At 42.9% G+C, this 19,932-nt stretch overlaps 1 protein-coding gene across 1 annotated transcript in view; it reads left to right on the top strand.

The window, feature by feature from the left end:
- Positions 1-19,932, top strand: part of CACNA2D3 (calcium voltage-gated channel auxiliary subunit alpha2delta 3) — an 842,189-nt gene that overhangs the window by 166,978 nt on the left and 655,279 nt on the right. The window contains exon 3 of the mRNA XM_055342619.1: positions 8,957-9,073. Within this exon, the coding sequence (XP_055198594.1) occupies positions 8,957-9,073 (117 nt within the window). The remainder of the gene's footprint in view (positions 1-8,956; positions 9,074-19,932) is intronic.

Genomic DNA, 19,932 nt, shown 5'->3' with positions numbered 1-19,932 from the left:
GCATCAAGGGCTAGTTCATCAGTTACACTGTGAACATTGGTTCAGGGTTCTTTCTAATTTTTGAGACAAGAGAATGACCATTCTCAGAAGTTATAGAACAAATGTCAGAATTTATTACTACCTCCACCAAGACCATCACCATTTTTGGAGCGCATTGCTCCGTGTCCAACATTTTGCGGGGTACCTTATCCGTTTGACCCCACTTGATCATCCTAAGCACATTGTGAGAGCTGATGTCATCCCCTTTACTAAGGAAGGAAAAGAGGCTGATGGAGGCTGAGCAACTTGTCACATAGCTAGTGCATGGTGATGCTTGAACCTAGTGTACCTGGCCGAGAATTCCCTGGTCTTAGCACCTTGCCAGACTGCCTAGCAAGTGGGAAGCATGTTGTTCACCTTCCTGTGTCTTGAACCTCAGCCAGTGATTCTAAGCCAAGTAGGATACTGCTACCAGATTCCAAATCAGTAGCATCCCAGCAGAATCCATGCAAATTCTTTCCCATTCATCCCATCGTGGTCAGCCACCTTTGCTAGAAATAAGACAGAGGAGACAGCAGGAATTATATCACTTTCTCCCCATTGGAGGGGTATCTGATGAGTTTACATACATCTAAAGAGACTTTTCCCTCCCTTTCTTCCCCTTCTCCCCAACCTACCCTTGTTCCCACTGTCCATCAAGCCTTGGGCACAGGTGTCCTGCCTCTGTTTATCAGCCACCTTGTGGTGGCTCATGACCATCTCAGTACGTTAGTAGCATACTTCATAGACTTCATTTCCCAGGAGGCAAGGAATTATACATGTGATACCATCATCCCCTTCTCTACAACCCTTGGCAAATCCACTGTTTTATATCCTTCCCTGGGACCTTTTACCTCTCTGGTGACTGATGTCCTTCCTATTCCTGGCCAAGTTTTCATTGTTTATAGGACTGTTGGTTTGACCATAATTCCTGGTACATATCCCTCCTTACTCAAGGAAAAATGTATGTCTGTGCTTTATAGAGTGTGATGCACTCAGTAGAAGACACACAATATCTTCCCACCTATGGCAGACATGATCTACCTGCACCGGCAGACAGGTGTGGCCTCAGAAGGAGACCTACACAGAATGGCTAGGTGGGATATCGGGGCTCAAGTTTATATTGAAATGATCCATGCAGCTCTGTTCCAACTTGTTTATTACTTACTTTTAATAAAATGGACCAAAACGTGGCTTCTCTATACCCCATGGGAACACATGCATTTGTCAGTAGTCCTCCACTCCCTCCGCCCGCCTGGCACGTGGCAGGCTATTTCTAAATATTTGTTGAATGAATGAAAATAGCAGTGGGTTCAGTTTAGGTTCTTTTTTTGTGTGTGTGTTGGTGTGATCCTTATTTAAATGGTTGGTTTAATGAATTTAGCTTCTGTGCTGCGACTGTTTCAGAGCTTGAAGGAAGGAGAATAAGATCGAAAATTGAACCTTAAGGTAGAAACATGAAGTGTCGTCAGCTCTTATGCTAACAAGCCACCTTTAGGGGTTCTGAGCTTAGCCTGTCTCCGGGGTTTCCCAGTGACAAGGTTTGTTGGGGGATCTGGGTCAAGGGATTTCAAGGGAAGTGCTGGAAGCTTAGGGGAGGGATGGAGAAGCAAGCCAACTTCTCACAATTTTTCTCAAGTCATGGGCTTTGAGGCAAGCTCCCCAGATTCTCACTTGGGGATGGGCAGGTCCTTGCTTTGCCATCTCCTCCCCTGGACCTTCTGCCAGTCTTCATCTAGTGATTTAATTATGCGGAATCTAGAGATGTGATTTCAGTTTTTGCTGGGAAAATTTGGCCACGAGACCATGTTCGGATGCACCAGCTCTTTGGCTAAGGGCGATCCCCCTCTCCATCTTCGGCAGGAGGCACTTCATTGATGGTGTGGCTGCGGGGGTGCTCAGAGCCCCTTTTTCTGTGCTTGGCTTTTATCCCAATTAACTGTGATTGGTCAGAAGTCTCCTGACCGGAGCCCCCTCCTTGGGGGCTGTTCCAGGTGACTCACTTCTAGATACGCAGTCACCACGTAGAAAAAAAAAATGACCCAAATGTATGAACGACATTAAGCGTTCTGACAGTGAAGTAGTGCTTTTCTCTTCCTGGTGTTTGTGTGAAATGATCTGGCAAAATAGATGCTGCAGAAATAATGCATTTCTGTGTCTCCCTTCTCCAATGATGAATGTTCCTGGCGCATCACAGGACTCCTTGCCAAGTGCTGATGCTGCTAACAGAAGGAATGGGAGCTTCAGATGTTCTCTTGTGACGGAGGGAAGAAACCGTCTCAGGCGTGCCCTCCTTCTGGGTCAGGAATGCAGAGAGGTGTTCCTGGGAAGGGCTGTGCTCTGCCTCCACCTGGTCCGGGCTGTGTTGTTCACATCTCTCTCTCTCTGGCTGCTGCCTCAAACCCGGAGGACGCCCCCGGGGCTGGGGGTGGCCAGCCAAAGAGCACCGATAGAGCCAACCAACCTGTTGGAATTTGTCTTTTACATGAAGAGCTTCAGTTCCAGAAGGCGTTAGTAGGAAGATACAACAGTCCCGGGCAGCCTCTGTAGCAGAAATGCCAAGAGGGAGAAGCAGGGGAGCCTGAGGATTTGTGGTGGGCATTAGGTGTAGGCATGGGGCTGGGACCTGTAACGGACATCCTCCCAGTCTGAAGCCTTGGAAGAGAGGCCTCATGATCCCTGATGCTCTGACTCAGGCCACCCAGGAGGTTCAGTGATTTCCTTAAGGTCACTTGGCCAGCTAGCCCAGACTGCTGCCGTGTCCACCCGTCAGCCCTCTGGATGTCTAACAGGGAGGCCACCTCCCTCCCATTCCTCTGGCCCTTATGGCCTTTCTGCCATGCTGTCTCCCATACCCTGACAACTCAGGTCCCTCAAATCCTTTTCTCTATCCAGTTTTACTTCTCTCCTACCCTTACTGCATACTGAGGTGTTTTAAAAGCACACAAGGGATTGCTGAGCCCCCCACCCTTGAACCCTCCTGGGCTCTGGCTGTTGTCTAGCTCCATAACCTACACACCTCCACATCTTGCCTGCCTACCCAAATCAGGATAAGGTCCAAAATCTTAATCCTGGCACCCTCCCTTGATGGCCTGGCCCTGCTTACTTCTTTGGCCTCGTCTCAGCAGAGTCCCCACCTTGGCCATCCATGCACCAGTAAAGTGGACCAGGAGGCCCAGACAGCCTCTTGTCCCTGGACCTCTGTCCCTGCTGCTCCCTCTGCCTGGCATGCTTCCTGCCTGTTTCATCTCCCACCTTGCCAGCCTTGTCATCCAGTAAGGGTCTAGCAAGAAGAGAGTCGCTGCCTTGACCACCCAATCAGGGTACTTATCGTGATGTTGTACCTTCTTAGCCTGTTTACTCATTAGAACATTCCTGACCCATAGACTGCCAGCTTTCTTCAACTTGGCTCGACTCCTTATTGTGCTTGTGTGTAGTACCCTGGCTGGCAGAGCGGAGACACAGAATAGAAGTTTGCAGAACAAATGAGATGTGCTGGAGACAGGAGTCAAATCCTGATTGGCCTGAATCTTTAATGAGGTGGCATGGTATTTCTTCTATGTTTGTCTTTTCCTCTGCCTTCCTCTGTGTATTTACAGGGACCTGCTGATACTTTCCTAATTCCTTTTCCTAGTTGAAAGGCTGCTGCTTTTTTATGAAGCAGATGTAATTGCTAGTGCAGTCCTTGGAGCTATAGGAAATAAAGCATCACTGCCTGCTCAGCTGTGTGGGGAGGCAAATCCTGGAGGAAAAAGAGTTTGGGGTGATTTGCCTCCAGGTCTTTCTTGGTACCTTGGAGAACAAAAGACATTTTGTAGGCCAAACACCACCAGAGAGTAATTTATTTTTTACTTATTTATTTTTTTAAAGATTTCATTTATTATTTATTCTTGAGAGACACACAGAGAGAGAGAGAGAGGCAGAGACACAGGCAGAGGGAGAAGCAGGCTCCATGCAGGGAGCCCGACATGGGACTTCATCCCGGGTCTCCAAGATCAGGCCCTGTGCTGAAGGTGGCACCAAACCGCTGAGCTACCCGGGCTGCCCAAGAGTCATTTGTGATTAGGGCTCCTCAGCTCCTTTCAGAATGGGCTTGCTCTTCTCTTTCCAGATATTTTTATTCTCAAGAGCTAGTCTGCTCCTTTGAGGCCAGGCTCCAAGCTCACCCCCTCAGTGGCCCTTGGAGGGTCAGAGTCCGCTGCTGTGATATCAGACTGAGTGGCTTTTGCTCACTTGGTGCAGCCTTGTGAGCTGCTACAGCCTTGGTTAAACAGGTGACATCTTCGGTTTTTGGTGTTTTACTCTCTTGGTGAATCCAAGCCACCATTGGCTACAAGAGTAATGAGACAGGGTTACAAAGGCAGTGAAATGGGCCCTCTGAAATAAGTTTGCAAATATTTGGACTGTTGGTCCCTTACCCCCTACTGCCAAGTTCAAGAAGACCAAGCAATTAGAACCTTAATAGGTTTAAAACTTACTCTAGCCATTCAACTTCCAATTACTGACTCTCTGTGCCTCAGTTCCCCATCTGCAACTTGGGGATGATACCTACCTATCAGAGTGGCTGTGAGGATTAGACAAATTAATATGTGAAGAGTTTCTGGCACCATGCTGAGCCCGTGATACACGGAGGACTCATTTTACTGACTTCCTTAGGCTCCACTAATGAAGACATGCTGCTTAATTACACAGATTCTAATTGGGACCACGTTTCCCTAAAGAAATCTGTTTATTAGGTGCCCATATGCTATTCGCATATAACTACAACTTTTATATTTTCTAAGTTCCAAAATAGTATTTTCATTGTAAAAATTAGAAAATACAGGTAAGCAAGAAAAGAAAGAAAAAAATCTTCGGTGATCATACAGCCAGCTGTGAACATTTGGCATATATCCTTCTAGCAGGGGGGTTCGTGTGTATGGGTGTATACGGCAGATTAGCAATTTAAAACAAAAAGTTACTGATTACTATCTGTGAGGTATTATAACATACTCTCTGTGCATGTTTCCTACATTCTTTTACACAATTCGGGATGGATTTGTGGAATTCTGCAGTACTGTTGTAGCTTCCTCTGTTTGGTTGCTGGATGTCAAATTGCTTGGTTTTGCACAGTAGGCACATTTTTTAAAGGTTCTGATACATATGACTATACCATTGCACTAAGGGCTTGCAATTGGTGAATGGCTATCACTGTGTTACTCTCTCTGTTCTTCAAAATCCTTTGATTGCAGCAAAGCGTAATGTTTCCTGGTAAGAGTAAGGCGTTAAGCTGTTTGACCTGATTCCAATGGACATTAACACATCTTGGAAAGAAGGAATTTTTTTTTTTTGTTTATAGAGTAACTACCCCAGGGTGGGGAGAAAGTAGTGCAGTCCTCATTGGCAAGGAGTACCCATTGTCACATGTCCTGAAGGGAGAAGACTTAGGCCAGCAGAGGAATGGAACCAGTGAATGGTTACATTTGTCCCAGATCTGGAGTCCTTAGCTTGGCCAAGAGCTTTGTATTGAGATTGGTTAGCTAGGTCACCAGGCACAAGTAGTCCTGGGAGACTGATAGCCTTCCATGAAGCCGCTGGCTCCTTTTCACAGAGCAGACTCAGAGGAAGAGAGGATGCAGGAAGATCTCATTAAAAACTTGAGGGATGATTATAGTTAAATAAATTGATTCCTTTCTTGAGGTCTCTTGGGAGAAAAACATATCCCAGGAATAGATATGACCAGAATAATGGAGCCCTATCTAAAAAACAAAAGATTCAGGTAAAGGCTAATTGTGAAAGGCATTTTCTTTTTCTTTATCTTATGCCTCTAGATCACCTTTTATTACAGAATTACTTAAGATTTATTATATTGACTCTGTAAATATTAGACTGGCAATTTTGTTTTGTTTTACTCACTTCTTGAACTTTGGAGTTTTGGTAATGAATCAGCCTTGAGTATAGGCTGGCCTCAGCTGCTGGCTTTTGGAACACATCTGGAAGGCAGCAGAGAACCCCAGGATTTTTGGCTCCAAAGGCATTGGCTTGCATTCCAACTTAGGGAACATTTCCAGTGATTGTCATTGAAGTTTTACTCATACACAAGAGGACGCTGTTAGCTTGAGCCAGGGTTGGGCTGGCTAGAGCCTGCATCTCAGTCCAATCCAGTCAACCTCTCAAGGGGTGGAGAGGTCACCATTATAGGAACACAGAACACTGCAGTTGCATCCCTACTTGAATCTTCCTTGTACTGTAACATTGAAATTGTTTTGCAACAGGCTTCATTCAGAGAAGTCCTATGAGTGTCTGCTGTGGGCTTGTGGGCTTGCCCCCCAGGCCACACAATCCACAGGGCCAGGAGAGATGAGCACAGAGTGCTCTGGAGCTCAAAGGAAGGGTACAGCCTCATCATCTTAGAGAACCAGTACGGCATTGTCAAGGAGGAAGGGGAAGCTAGAAGGTGGAATTACTTTCCAGGTGAGATGCAAGAGAGACTCTCAAGACAAACGTGTTAAGATTTTTATGGATATTTTCAGGGAGCAAGGAGAAGTGTGTCACTTACCACCCATAGTCTGTTACAGAACAATGCAGAGCAGATCAGAACATCTTACAAATAATGTAGCAGATGGATGTCTGTCTTGGTCCAGACTCAGACAGTCTAGAATTATATTAGTATGTTTCCTTTAGGCTCACCTTAGTTCTCAGAAATACCAAACTCTTAGGCCTGACATTTCAGAAACCCCAGTGCCCAGTCTGGGGGTCCGTTCCTGCCCTTCTTGCTTCTGCTCTGTCAGTATCAGGTACTGGGCTCTGGGGACTCTAATCAGATGCACTCAGACTCCAGGGATTTCATTTTAATCTCAGGGATCAGAAGGATTCTCTCTTATATTCATTCACATAGGGTCATTCTCTCTGTCCTCAAACTCTACTCTTTTTAAGACATCCACTACTATTTTCTCAACAGACTTGGAAATCTGAACTAGGAAGGAAAGTGCCTTGTTTCATGTATGCACACACACACAAACACACACACCCTTCCTTTGGGTAAGGGAAAACAGCTTCCTCTCACTTTACGCTTTTTGAAGTAAAGAAGGGCAAATAGGGAGAAAATGCAAATGTTTATTGTAAAAATTATCTTTCCATTAAAAAGCCATTATATCTTCCACTTCAGAAATGACTCTCAAGGTCTCTAGAACCTATATAAGAAGTGGAGCCCCTTGTTTTTTCTAAATAGGAGGTTGGGGTGAGGGCTTAGTGAGTGGTTCGGGTTCTCCTCACACATAAGGGTAAATATAAAGCCCCGGTATTTTTAGTTCCCCAGGCTTGTATTAGCTACATGAATGTAACGGATTTCTGTTGACATTGAAAGTATTTCAAACTACCTTTGGGAGGTATTTATTAATAAACATATTTCTTTCCATTGGAAACAAAATTAAATCTTTAGTTAGACCAAGCTTTTGGGGGTCCCTGGGTGGCTCAGTGGTTGAGCGTCTGCCTTTGGCTCAGGTCGTAATCCTGGAGTCCTAGGATTGAGTCCTGCATCAGGCTCCACGCAGGGAGCCTGCTTCTCCCTCTGCATGTGTCTCTGCCTCTCTCTCTGTGTCTCTCATGAATAAATAAATACAATCTTTTAAAAAAAAACCTGAGGCATTTAAAAATTAATGAATTCAAGCATAAAAACACATTACATGTTAACATAAATACATATTTCATGAAAAAATAACTATATTTTACTAAACAAAAGAAAGGGGAGTGGCAATTTTTTTTTTTTTGCAAATTCTTTTTGATGGTTAAAGAGAAGACAAGTGGATCCTCCTATCTGCTTCTGTGGTTTTTTTTGAGATTTATGAAGAAAATATGGCTTTACATAGATACACAGTTGGGAAAAAGAAGACTTGATGGGGACCCTGAAAGGGCCTCAGGGAACCCTCAGGGGTTCTTGGGTCACTTTGAGAACTGCTGGTTGAAATAGCTAAGTCAAGAAGGTGTGATAGCTTTCAAAAAAAAGGATTTGAGTAAGTTATGAGTCAGATCAATCTCTATGAACAGATAAACACCTTATGAAATATTATCTAAAGTATTTGTTTTTATGGTTTTTGTACTTACTGTACATTCTCTTTCGTGTGAACTCATTGAGGGTACATTGATGAACATTTAGTGGATTGAACTGAAATACTAAAATCTATACCAAAGACTCTCTCATTATAAAATGTTTATAAGTTGCTCTGCCATGTGATTTTCTTCAATTCCCATTCCAGTTTAGGAGTTGGCAAACTTTTTCTGTAAAAAAGAGTAAATATTTTAGTCTTTGTAGGTCATCTGGTCTCTGTTGTGACTACTAAACTTGATTGAATATATAAACAAATGGGTGTAGTTTTGTCCCAATAAAACTTTATTTATAAAAATAGGTGATGGATTGGATTTGGCCCAAGGGTTATAGATTGCCTACTCTGCTGTAGTTGTACATTACAGTCATCACCTTGAAACTATTTTTCCCTAAGTCCGCAGTCTTTGGCCATGAAAAAATTAAGTTAGCGATGGTCAAAGAAAAAAACCACAAGAGTTAAATTTCTTCATTTTTATTTTATGACACATTTGGAATAGTCAGTTTCTAGTGGCGTTGCCAGTGGGATAGCTAATGAATCTAGGGCAGTCCTCCAGAAGAACGGCTGAGTGTGGTCAAGTTAAAAGTATAGAGTGTTGATTTCAAGAGCTGAAGAGGATGGGTGATAAAGAGTTTGATTGCTTTAGGGTTTTTTCCTTTTCCTGGGTGCTAGTTAAGTTTCTAAGAGAACCAGCGCCAATTTTTCACATTTCTCCTTGGCTGGTTTAATAATTTTGAAATACAATCCAAAATCTCAAATCTAAGAGAGGCAGTCCTATTTATTCCTTGTAAGTAGATATGTTCTGAAATCATAGGTATGGTATTTTATGCTTTTCTTGTTGCCCTCCCTCCTTACAGAAATACAAAGAATATGAGAAAGATGTTGCCATAGAAGAAATTGATGGCCTCCAACTGGTGAAAAAGCTGGCAAAGAACATGGAAGAGATGTTTCACAAAAAGTCTGAAGCAGTTCGGGTAAGTGCCTCTGGTTTCTGCTGTGTGTCGCCCAAAGACACAGAGGTCCCTTCAGGGAACTGGCATTAATGACTCCAGCTCTCAAAGAGTGAAGTTGACTCAGTTGTTCTGTAAATACTTTATTTTCTTTAATTAAGCAGCAAGAGAGTTAGCAGGGGCAGGATAGGGTTCGGATGCTAGTTTTCATCTTATAATTTTGTGTCTTCAATGGACGTGCCCCTAAGTGTGCAGCCTCAGAGGATGGCTTGGGACTGTGTGATACATTCACTAATGGCCAAAAGTCATTCCAAGGCACATCGTAGTTCAAGTAAGCAACTATGAAAAATTTAAGCCATGCTTGCCAAAATGTGGAGTTGAAAATCTAAATGGAGTGAATGGTTCAGATGAAGTTGGAGGTTTTCCTTGCCTCTATTGGAATATTACTATAATTATAATGAATGTCTTGACCAGTAAGAGCTCCCTGAAATTTCATATTGTCAGCAGGATGAATGGAAATCTATCATTTTGGATTTCCAAGATGGCTTCCAACTTTATTCCTTTTTGCCCGCTAAACACTGCATCTTACATTCTTGCTTTAGAACATGGGAATGTTGTAACATCCCACATTCGTGCCACATTGGCCCAGGGTTATGGGATAGAATTGCAGTCTGAAGAGTTCTTTATTTCTAACCTTTATTTCTAACCTTTGTATTTCTACCTTTCGGTTTTCATGATTATTACTTTGCCATAAAAGAGCACTTCCTACTTTAGTTTCTCTCACAATTAATTGCCCAAACAAAATTTTTACATGTTATTTCTGCTTTAGACCTGACAATCCCCCACATTTGCTTGTCTCTAAAACATTTGTGCTATTTTGATTCGGGGGGGGGAGGGTTGTAGTTTAGTAGGTAAGAGGGTGAATTTAGCCTAGGTTCGGTGCTTGCCTTGGTCACTTACTGAGCTTTGACTTCAGTAAAAATCACTCTGTGAGCCTCCATTTTCTCATCAAATAGGAAAAACAAATAGGCTGTGTGAAGATCAAACAAAGTTATGCTTTTGGGCTACTTAACACAGATCCTGGGCACATTAGCAGTGCCTAGTGAATGGCAGCTTCATACTGCCACTTTGATTATTATTGATTAAATAAGTTGAGACTTTTTGGTGGGAACTCTGACTTAGAAGAAAAAAAATACTTTTATTTGCTATAGAAATAGTGCTCTGACAGCCAGCCCTGGGAGCTTCATGTTGATCCCTGTGTATCCTTATGTCTCTACTTTGAAGCAAGTGCTATTCTTTTTTTTTTTTTTTTTTTTAAGGATTTATTTATTTTATTTTTTAGAGAGAGTGAGTAGGAGCATGAGTGGGAGGGGGCAGAGTGAGAGGAAGAATCTCAAAGCAGATTGAGCTCCCGCTGAGTGCAGAGCCCCATGCTGGGCTTGAATCCAAGACCCTGAGATCATGCATGACCTGAGCTGAAACCTAGAGTCAGAAGCTTAAACTGACTTAAACCCAGGCACCCCAAAGCAAGTGCTCTTCTTTATAGACATGGTGGCCATTCACATCTAACACTCAGGACCTGAAATTAAAATGCAAAACCAAGAAAATTAAAAGCCCACCATTACCATTATTTTCTATTTATAAAATGAATACCCCTTTGGTGGAACTTTAAGAATGTATTGAAAAGTATCAGAGAAAAAAATCAACTGAAAGTCAGGCCTGTGTTCTTGTGTTTCCTTCCTATCAGTCTTTTAAATTTGCATTTCTATGCATATAGTTGTGTGTTTTTCTTTTTCAAATTTGCAGTTCTATTGCGCATTTGCTTTTGTGTCCAGCTTCTTTTCACTTGTTTTTTTTTTTAATATTTTTTTCCTTATTTATTTATGATAGTCATACACAGAGAGAGGGAGAGAGGCAGAGACACAGGCAGAGGGAGAAGCAGACTCCATGCACTGGGAGCCCGACGTGGGACTCGATCCCGGGTCTCCAGGATCGCGCCCTGGGCCAAAGGCAGGCGCCAAACCACTGCGCCACCCAGGCCATCCCCTTTTCACTTCTTTTTATCATTACAGTGTGAGCTGCTCTTGGCATCACTATTCTGCATGATTTTCTTAAATGACTGTGTCACATTCCAGTCTATGCATGTGTTGTAAATGATTTGACTGTTTCTCCAAATCTGGATATTTAAGTTGTTTGCAAGTTTTGATATAAATAATACTGCAGTGACTCTTCTTGTATATTAATAGTAGATCAAATGACTCAGCACTACTAAACGTTTGGTGTTCTCTAAGGATTTTACATTCATTTGCTTGTCCTTAGAACAGCCTCCAGAGGAAGGTATCCTACTATCCCACTTTTACAAAAAAAAGTGAGAGAGGCAGAAGTTAAGTCGCTTCTCCAGGGTCACATGGGGGAGTGAGGGATGGTCTCCACGTACCCGGATCTAAGTCCACATTCTTCATCACATCCATGCCCTCAGCATCCTGCAGGGTACTTGAATTTCCTTGAGATGAATCCCTGAACATAGAACAGTTCAGAGACACTAAGCTCATCTTCAGAGCTCTTTCTGCACTTGAGGACGTTTCTGTCCAGATAAGGTGATGCCAATTCACATTTCTTCTGGCAGGAGTGGCCTGTGAGTACTCATTTGCTCGAATCCTTGCAAAAAATTAAAATGTTTTATTTGGTTTTAAATACTAGTAACAATGTTAGTTTGAGAGAAGGAAATGCTATTCTTGTTTGAACTTGGATTTCTTTGTGAATCACAGAATTTTAGAGCAGAAAAGGACAGAAATCTCTTAGGTTCTGTCTCTGCAATTGACAGACACGGAGGCCCCAGGACCTGGCACTCAGGGGGCCTGTGCAACATACCAGGAGGACACACAGGTCATGTCAGCCCCAGAACCTGGATATGTCGCTCAGAGGCAGGAGGCCCATGTGGCAGGTGAAAGGTTGGTGAGAAGAACTAAGGAACCAATGGACCATCCATGGAGAGGCTAGGAGGCATAGGAGATGTACTGATCTCTGCTCATGCTTATGAGTCTCTATGCACCAGGTTCCATGCTAAGCACTTTATACTGTTCCTGTATCGTGGCTTAGAGTTGGGCACGCAGGCTCGGCAGGGGGGTTACTGGCCCAGGTCACATGGGCAGGCTCAGTAGACTTCCTTTGGCACCCCACAGGGGAGGATTGCAGTGCCTCTGGATGTATCTGTGCAAAGTGTTTTACACAATGACTGGCAAATGGTGAGCACTCAGTAAATGTTTGCTGTTAACATTGCTGGTGAAGGGACCTTGGAGTCTGTAAGTATTTAATAATGAGAGAAGCTTGAAGCTTTCAAAAGCTTCAAGGATGATGACAGGAGGGAACTTAATTTTGAAACCTTTTGTTTTAAATTAATGTTATTAAAAAAAAAAAAGACTGAAATGGTTGTGTGGTTCCTTTGAGAAGGAAAAAAAAAAGATGCTTTATTTGAATTGAAATGTACCCAGACAAAAGGCATCCAGGATTCTCTGAACTCTGTATTTTAAAGTAGATGTGCGAGGCCCTTTGTAAACACAATTGATGCCATAAAATCTAGGTTAACTGGTTCAGTGATATGTGGCACTCTGCTCCCAGTCTTTAAACAGGAAAGAGGGCTTGTATGTCAAGTTCGGGTTTGGTTTGGAGGCAGTTTTGCTGTTGGGATGGGCCTGGTCCTGTTGTGAGCCAAGCAGCACTATTGGCAACAGTCACCAACCTTGTGGCATTTGGAATAAGAGGAGGTGGCCACTGAGAGACCCCTCTGGACGTTGCTTTCGGTGAAAGCCAAGGAGCAGTGGGTGTGACTGTTTTTCATATTATAGTGACATCTCATTTCTTACCCGGGAAAGGTTGCTGTATGCCCCTGGGATTGGTGAGCTTTTGAAAAACAAACACATCAAATGAAAATTTGCCCATGGGTTTGCAGTGGAGTCAAGTTTTGCCACGAGGCAGAGGCACTAGAATGAACCACAGTGCAAAGGGGCCCTTCCTGTCCCAATCCATCCCACTTTCTGAGCAGGGACCCCTTTCTCAAATGGCCCAGTAAAGAATGGAGGTTAGAATTTGCTCCATCATTTTGATGTACCACATCTAGAAATTTTGTTTCCCAGCGTCCAGCCCCAACACCAGCAACCTGAGTCAGGTGGGAGGTCCTGGTGCCTTCCTGCCCATCACTGATCCAGGGCCAGGGGCTCATCACTGGTGGGTGGGTGGGAGGACTCAGGAACATACATAAGAAAGAACTGGCTGATGAACAACACAGACGGTTAAAATTTCCATGGATATCTATAAAATATTTATGAGACTGACGGTTGCAATTGAGAAAGTAACACTAACTCGTCGGGTGCGTGAAGGTAGGTGCAGTCCCTCGGCGCCTGGAAACAGAGGAGGACTAGTGATTTAGCCCTTCGCATGCCTGTCATCTCTGGGCTGTTAAACAATGTTGATCTTTTCTCTGTCTCTTCTGGCTTGATTTCATCATTTCCCCCATCGCTTTTCCCAGTGATTAGTTGAATCAGAGTGATTTTATCATACTCGTCCCCTGTTTGAATTACTCTTCACTATGCAATTATCCTATCACAGAAAGTCCTATTTTCTCCCTGTCAGATGTCTGGAGTAAATGTGAAACTCGAAGTGGCCTGCCCATTACATAACCTCTGTCATCTGGTTGGTAATGGACTATATGTAACTTTTTTTTTCTTCCAGCCTAGCAAATTACAAATAACCTTAGCTTCCATAATTCCCATTAACATAATGGTGCCATCATTATGGTAGCATGTCTTAACTAATATTTTCTAGCACTTTTTAACACCATTGGTGGTTTAAGTAATTTTTTCAAATCCACTCTGAGAGTTGATGCGTAGGGTTATTTTAACTTAAAAGCCAGATTGGGTTTGATGCAGCGATGCTGCTACTTGCTTGTGTACAGGATAATTGTACCCAAAGCATTATCTCCCACCTTCTTTGTTGGGAAATATTCATGCTACCAGGCCCTTAGTCGATGTTGCCAAGCAATTTATCAAGTTCGAAGTCCTTGAATGAATGGACAAGGGATGGAATCCATTTGCTTTTTTAGTTCATTAACATTTCAAGGAAGATATTCCATCTGCTGGACATGGAAGATGTAATACACATCAAGCCTCTGCCAGCAGTGGACTCCTGGGGGGGCCATTCCTAAGTGACACCTGGAAGTGCACCACTGTGTCACTAGTGAGAGCTCATCGGAAATATTGATGGGAGGCACATTTGACCTAGCTCCCCTTCCTCCTGCCTTGCTGATGATTTGAGGGGAGCGAGAAGCCAAAGAAGTGCATTCAGTGGTGCTGTTATGCAGACAGGCTGCCCCAGCGTTTTCTTTGTCTTTAAAATCCAAGCCTCTACAGGGAGTAGCACAAACCATTACACAGCTGGAAGGATCATCTGAGGCCCCAGGGAGCTCTGAGCAGGCACAGACAAGCCTGCATTTGGAGAAGAATCTGTGGGAAGTAATTCTGAGTAACTGTGGGCATCTCTGACTCTACCCATATACTTTTAGGACAGATTCTAACACAGCCAGGGGATGTCATGATCCTGGGATTTTGGGATGGCCATATAATTGAGATGAGCAGCACGACCAGAATAAAGTAGATAAACCAGGAAATAACAAACAGAAGGACTTTGGAGAATTTATAAATGTATACTAGCATTTTCAAGAATGGCTTTCTAAGGGTGAGTTCTCCAGGATGGTTATTGCCTTTAGTCTTGTGGAGCAGCTCTGGGGCAGGCACTGCCTTCATCACACCAGTCTTGGCTGGAATTGTAGCCTTCTTCTGGCTTGAAAGTTCTTCCTGCTTTTGGGGCCATGGGCTGATCCACAGGGCTTTCACCGCTGCGCGGGACTGAGCTCAGGCCTCCGCAAACTTAAATATGTTTCACGCACAGAGAGAGGATTATAGGATGCCATCTATTTTGGTAGCACATCGGGCAAAACATTATTTTATTTGCTGTTCAAATTCATCTTCTCCCCAAAACAATTAATTAGAAATGTCTAAAAGAACAAAATCTCTGGGGGACTATGAAAAGACAGAAAAAGCAAGTTGTCCCTAAACTTTCTAAGTGAATCTGTTGTTTTCCTCTCTTGGATAAAGATATTTCATACATTTTGATAACACTCTGAAGCTCAGACCTGTAAATAATCTTGTTTTACTTAGTTTCTGATTTACATTGATAAAAGGATAAATCAGGCACTTGAAAAAGAGTGTTTTGCTTAAAAATAAACATCCTTGCTTCTTGGGGAAAGCTAAAAGAGACTACATTATATATTAAGTTTCTCTCTCCTCCTATAGCTACCTGCTGTTTGCTGCAGAACTGATTCCCATTATAGCTGTACTGTGGGAAGTAATTGCTGTTGTACAGTAATTCAATTTCGGTGCATTCACACATCGGTTCACCGATAGGGGTTTATCTGGACAAACCTGGGACTTGAAAGCTTTTTATCGAGAAATTCCACATGCAGCAAGACATTTTTTTCCTAGGTAACGAATATCAGTATTTGCATTTAATAAACATTTACCTTCTCAGAAAAATGGATTTCTTCCCCCTGCAGAAGAGATTTACGCCAATCTTCCAAAAAGCTAGAGGGTACTATTAAAGCAAATTTCTCTAGCTGTTTTTTGACTGGTGTGTGTCTACATATGTATGACTATAAAACACATCTATGTCTTTATGTAAATATATACACCGAGGCATGGAAAGCAGGAGGCACTCGAGGAAAGCACGATCTGTACCAAACATATATGTGATATAAGGGATTAATATCCACAGAGACTGAATGAATACTTCTGGTTTAAAAACTCATCTGTATCTGCAGGCGTTGTGAAAATTGGCGAGGAATATTTTTAGAAGGATATCCCTTAAGTTGGAAATGGAACCAACCAATTTGTTTGTAAATTTCTACGTTACAGGATGGTTCTTAAGACAGAACTGGTTCTTCCTGTATACAAGGACTCTCAGATCATAAGGACTCTTTCGATTCTAAGTCCAGAATGTGCTGTAGAAGTGTCAGGAGCCGAATATACTAGCATTGCTAGGAGGGCCTTTAGTTATGAGCCAGTAGAGGTGACTGGACAGATCCCAAAGATTTTTCTGCCTTTGTTCATTTCTCATCTCACTCAGAGTTTCAACATGTGTTCCTTGAAGGAGAAGTAAATTTGTTTCAGGCACAAAAAATGTTTTAAGTCACAGAGGAAAAGACTATTATCTATTATGTTGCTGTATCTTTTGGCCTATGTGCTTTTTTTGTCCCTCCCTCCCTCCCTCCTTTCCTTCCTTCTGCAAACTGGATTGCAAAACCCCATACATATGCGTAAGACAATTTACAGCAGAAACCTCAAACCAGAAGAAACTTAAAAAATAGCACCGATCTGGATTCACCAGTTTTGATGAGGTCAGCGAGCCATCCTTGGTTAATGGATGAGGTCAAAACCACAAGGAACCACATGGTCTTCTAGGGTTTCCCTCCAAATGGGGTTGGGTTTCCTCTAACATACTTGAGATTGTATCCACCTGAGTCTCCTCTCAGAGGCCCACAAGGCTGTTCTCCCGCCTATGCTGAGAGTGAGCCACTCTCCTGCTTTCCAGGGGAGATAAGCTTCCTGCCAAGAGAAGAAAGAGCTACTGGACCTTTTTGTAGGTGACATTTCATCTCCTGTGTCCTCAAGCTCTGCCTGTGCCATCAGCCTCGGGCCAGAAGTTGGGTTGGCTTAGTGAACTGTACCCTGGCTTTCCTGCTTATTCTGGGACTGGTGGCCCTTAGGAGGAGTTCTTGTTTGTGGACAGAACCACTGTACCAAACTCTTCCCAACTTCATGGTTATTTGTCCCATTTGGTTAAAAATTCTCCATTTTTAAAACTTTATAGAAGAGTTAGTTCTGGGTTTTCCATGTAACTCACTTCACCCATATTTGCTTTGTTTTGATTTGTTTTTTCCGTGATCATACATATTCATTATTTCTTTTGAAACCTTTTGACAATTATTTATTGTGAACCCTAATCCATATTCATTGTAAAAGAAAAGAAGAATGTGCGGAAAATGATAATGGAGAAAGTAAAGATCAAAGCGTTAAGAGGTATTAAAAGGTACTTGATGTCTTTCAATACTGTTTCTTATTAAACATCTTAATTTCTATTTTTCCAGATGTCTTTTCTATTTGTGAACATGTATATGCATATATATATACTTGTAATGTGTATGCATATATATATGTGTGTGTCTATATATAATATATACTTCTATATAACACTGGATTGTCTTTCTTACAAGAAACGGACTGTCTTTCTTGTAACCAGCTTTTTTACAAAATTAATTTTATATATTGTGAACATCATTCCGTATCAATGAATATATATATATGAAAAATAACAGAATATATATATGAAAAATATGTGTGTGTTGTGTATCACACACACACACACATATCCGTTATTTTTCATGACTGTATAATAGTCGGCTTTCTGGATGTTCCAATCAAGAAATTCTCTTTTGGTGAACATTGATGTTATTTACGATGTTATTTACAGTGTTTCACTATGATAAGCAATGATATGAAAAATTCTTGCAGAGAAATTTTGCCCATTTATTTGATGCATTTGTTAGGATGTATTCCTAGGAATAAGATGACGGCTTTTGGTATCCCTTGCCAGTGTGTCTTCCAGGCAGCATCCATCTACTTGTGTTCCCACCTGTTAGGCTAGAGAGGCTCTCTTTCTCCACTGTCTTTTCTGACATTCGGCTATTACTTTTGATCTTTGTCCGTCTTACAGACACAAAGTAGTATCTCATTTTACTTTGTTTTCTCTAATTGCTTGCTGTTTAGCATGGTGGATCTTTTCTGGCTCCCCACCTGCTGTGCAGCAGGGTTTGTGGCAAATTACACAATGTCTTAGAGAATAAACATCAGTGTCATAGCATAGAGAGGTCTAGCTACTGTCTCCCCACATACCTCAAAGAGGTGTGTGGGCTCAGGAACTCACTTGGACACACTTGGAGGCCCTCCCTACCTTTTCCTTCTTCCTGGACTGTATTGTAAGAATAGCCTGGTTGTGGGGGTAGGGATGTGGGACACTGACTTGCACCAAACTGCCTGGATTTGGGATGCCAGTTTGAAAGAGTTTTCTGGGAATACCAATGGCTCAGCACCTGGGGACTACACTTTGGTGTCTGGGTGTTCTAGACCTTCCTACTGCAGGAGAAAGTCACTAGTCCTGAGAGAAGTTGAGCTTGGTATAGCCCTTCTCACTGAGAAAGGACTCAATTTCCAGACAGCTCATTGTTGGAAACTTAGACTGAGGGCCAGGGTCACCTTGGGTCTGTTCTCCGTATGGTACCATCTTTTTATATGTTCATTAGTCATTTATTCTTCCTTTTTTCTTATAAACTGTTAATGCCTTTTCTCATTTCCTGTACTATCTACTTCTTTTCTATGTCCCAGCTTGTCCCCACTCTAGCCCCAGTACCTATCACAGGGTCTGAGTCGACAGTTAAGTGCTCATTAAGCATTTGTTGATTGACTCACAGATCTTCATCTTGGAGTTGGGATAGCTTAAAGTCAGAGTGGTAATAGGTTATACCTCTTCCTTTTGACCAGAAAACTCCTGAATGATGAAGGGGAAAGAAAAGTATTAGAGCTTAACTGCGGAACAACTACAGGGCTCATGGGCCTTCCAGAACCCTTCACCATCTGTTCCAGTAAATGAGTCCTTTACATGCTGTCCTAAGTCAGACTGCCACCTTCCTAGACTCTACTTCTCAGCTTCAGCCCAGTCCCTCCCTATGTGGCCCTCCTCCTGGAACTAGTTGAATGGGGCACTTGAAATGGGCAGAAATCAGGCCAGCTGCTCAGAGTGGAAATAAAAGTTAATGGGGACGCCTGGGTGGCTCAGTGGTTGAGCGTCTGCCTTTGGCCCAGGGCGTAATCCTGGAGACCGGGGATCGAGTCCCATGTCAGGCTCCCTGCATGGAGCCTGCTTCTTCCTCTGCCTGTGTCTCTGCCTCTCTCTCTGTGTGTCTCTCATGAATAAATAAATAAAATCTCTAAAAAAAAGAAAGAAAACAATTTCTATAGAGGGAATCAAATAAAGAACTAACTTCCTTCCTTCCTTCCTTCCTTCCTTCCTTCCTTCCTTCCTTCCTTCCTTCCTTCCTATTTGGCCAGAACTGATGAAGGAAAACTTGATTCCTGGACAGAGGAGAGAGGAGGAAGTCTATGTACTGCAGATATGATTAGCAGAATGACAGTGAATTTCCCTGGTGTTCTCTGAGCCCAGGTGAGAGATCTTTTGGTCATAATGTACAGGCTGGATGCTAGAGCTAGGATGTGTGCCTTTAGGTTTGCCGGATGTTTTTCTTCCTGTGGCAGGCAGTAAACACAGACAGCTGGCTACCCCCAGAAATGTAACAAACTGGCATACAAGCAGGTTCAAGAGGCTTTTCATAAATCTGAGCATGGTGTCATGAAGGAGAATTTTGGAGTCATGCTGAGAGTAGTTGGTAAAGTCCCCACTTCTGGGCTTGGTGTTGTCCCAGCTGTAGCATGGCTGGGCTGGACACCTGTTAAAGCCCTACCGCACCGTGCCACCATGGTCTATAACAGTATCCTGCTTACTTCCTTTATTAACTTTTGAACGTTGTACCTAACTTTGTTTCGCTCAGTGTTGACTTGAGAATTGCTGTCTCCCCACTTGAACCCCTGTGTCATGAGGACAGGGACCATGATGGTCATGCTTCCCCTTATAGCCCTGGGACTCAGGCTGGGCCCTTGGTGAGTATCTGTGAATGAGTGAACTTGCCACCCTGGTAACAACGCTGTCATGGGGTTAAGGTT

The sequence above is a fragment of the Nyctereutes procyonoides genome, unplaced genomic scaffold, assembly GCF_905146905.1.
Source record: "Nyctereutes procyonoides isolate TBG_1078 unplaced genomic scaffold, NYPRO_anot_genome, whole genome shotgun sequence".
Lineage (NCBI taxonomy): Eukaryota > Metazoa > Chordata > Mammalia > Carnivora > Canidae > Nyctereutes > Nyctereutes procyonoides.
Note: the sequence above shows the minus strand (reverse complement) of the source record. Positions and strands in the feature narration are given on the sequence as shown.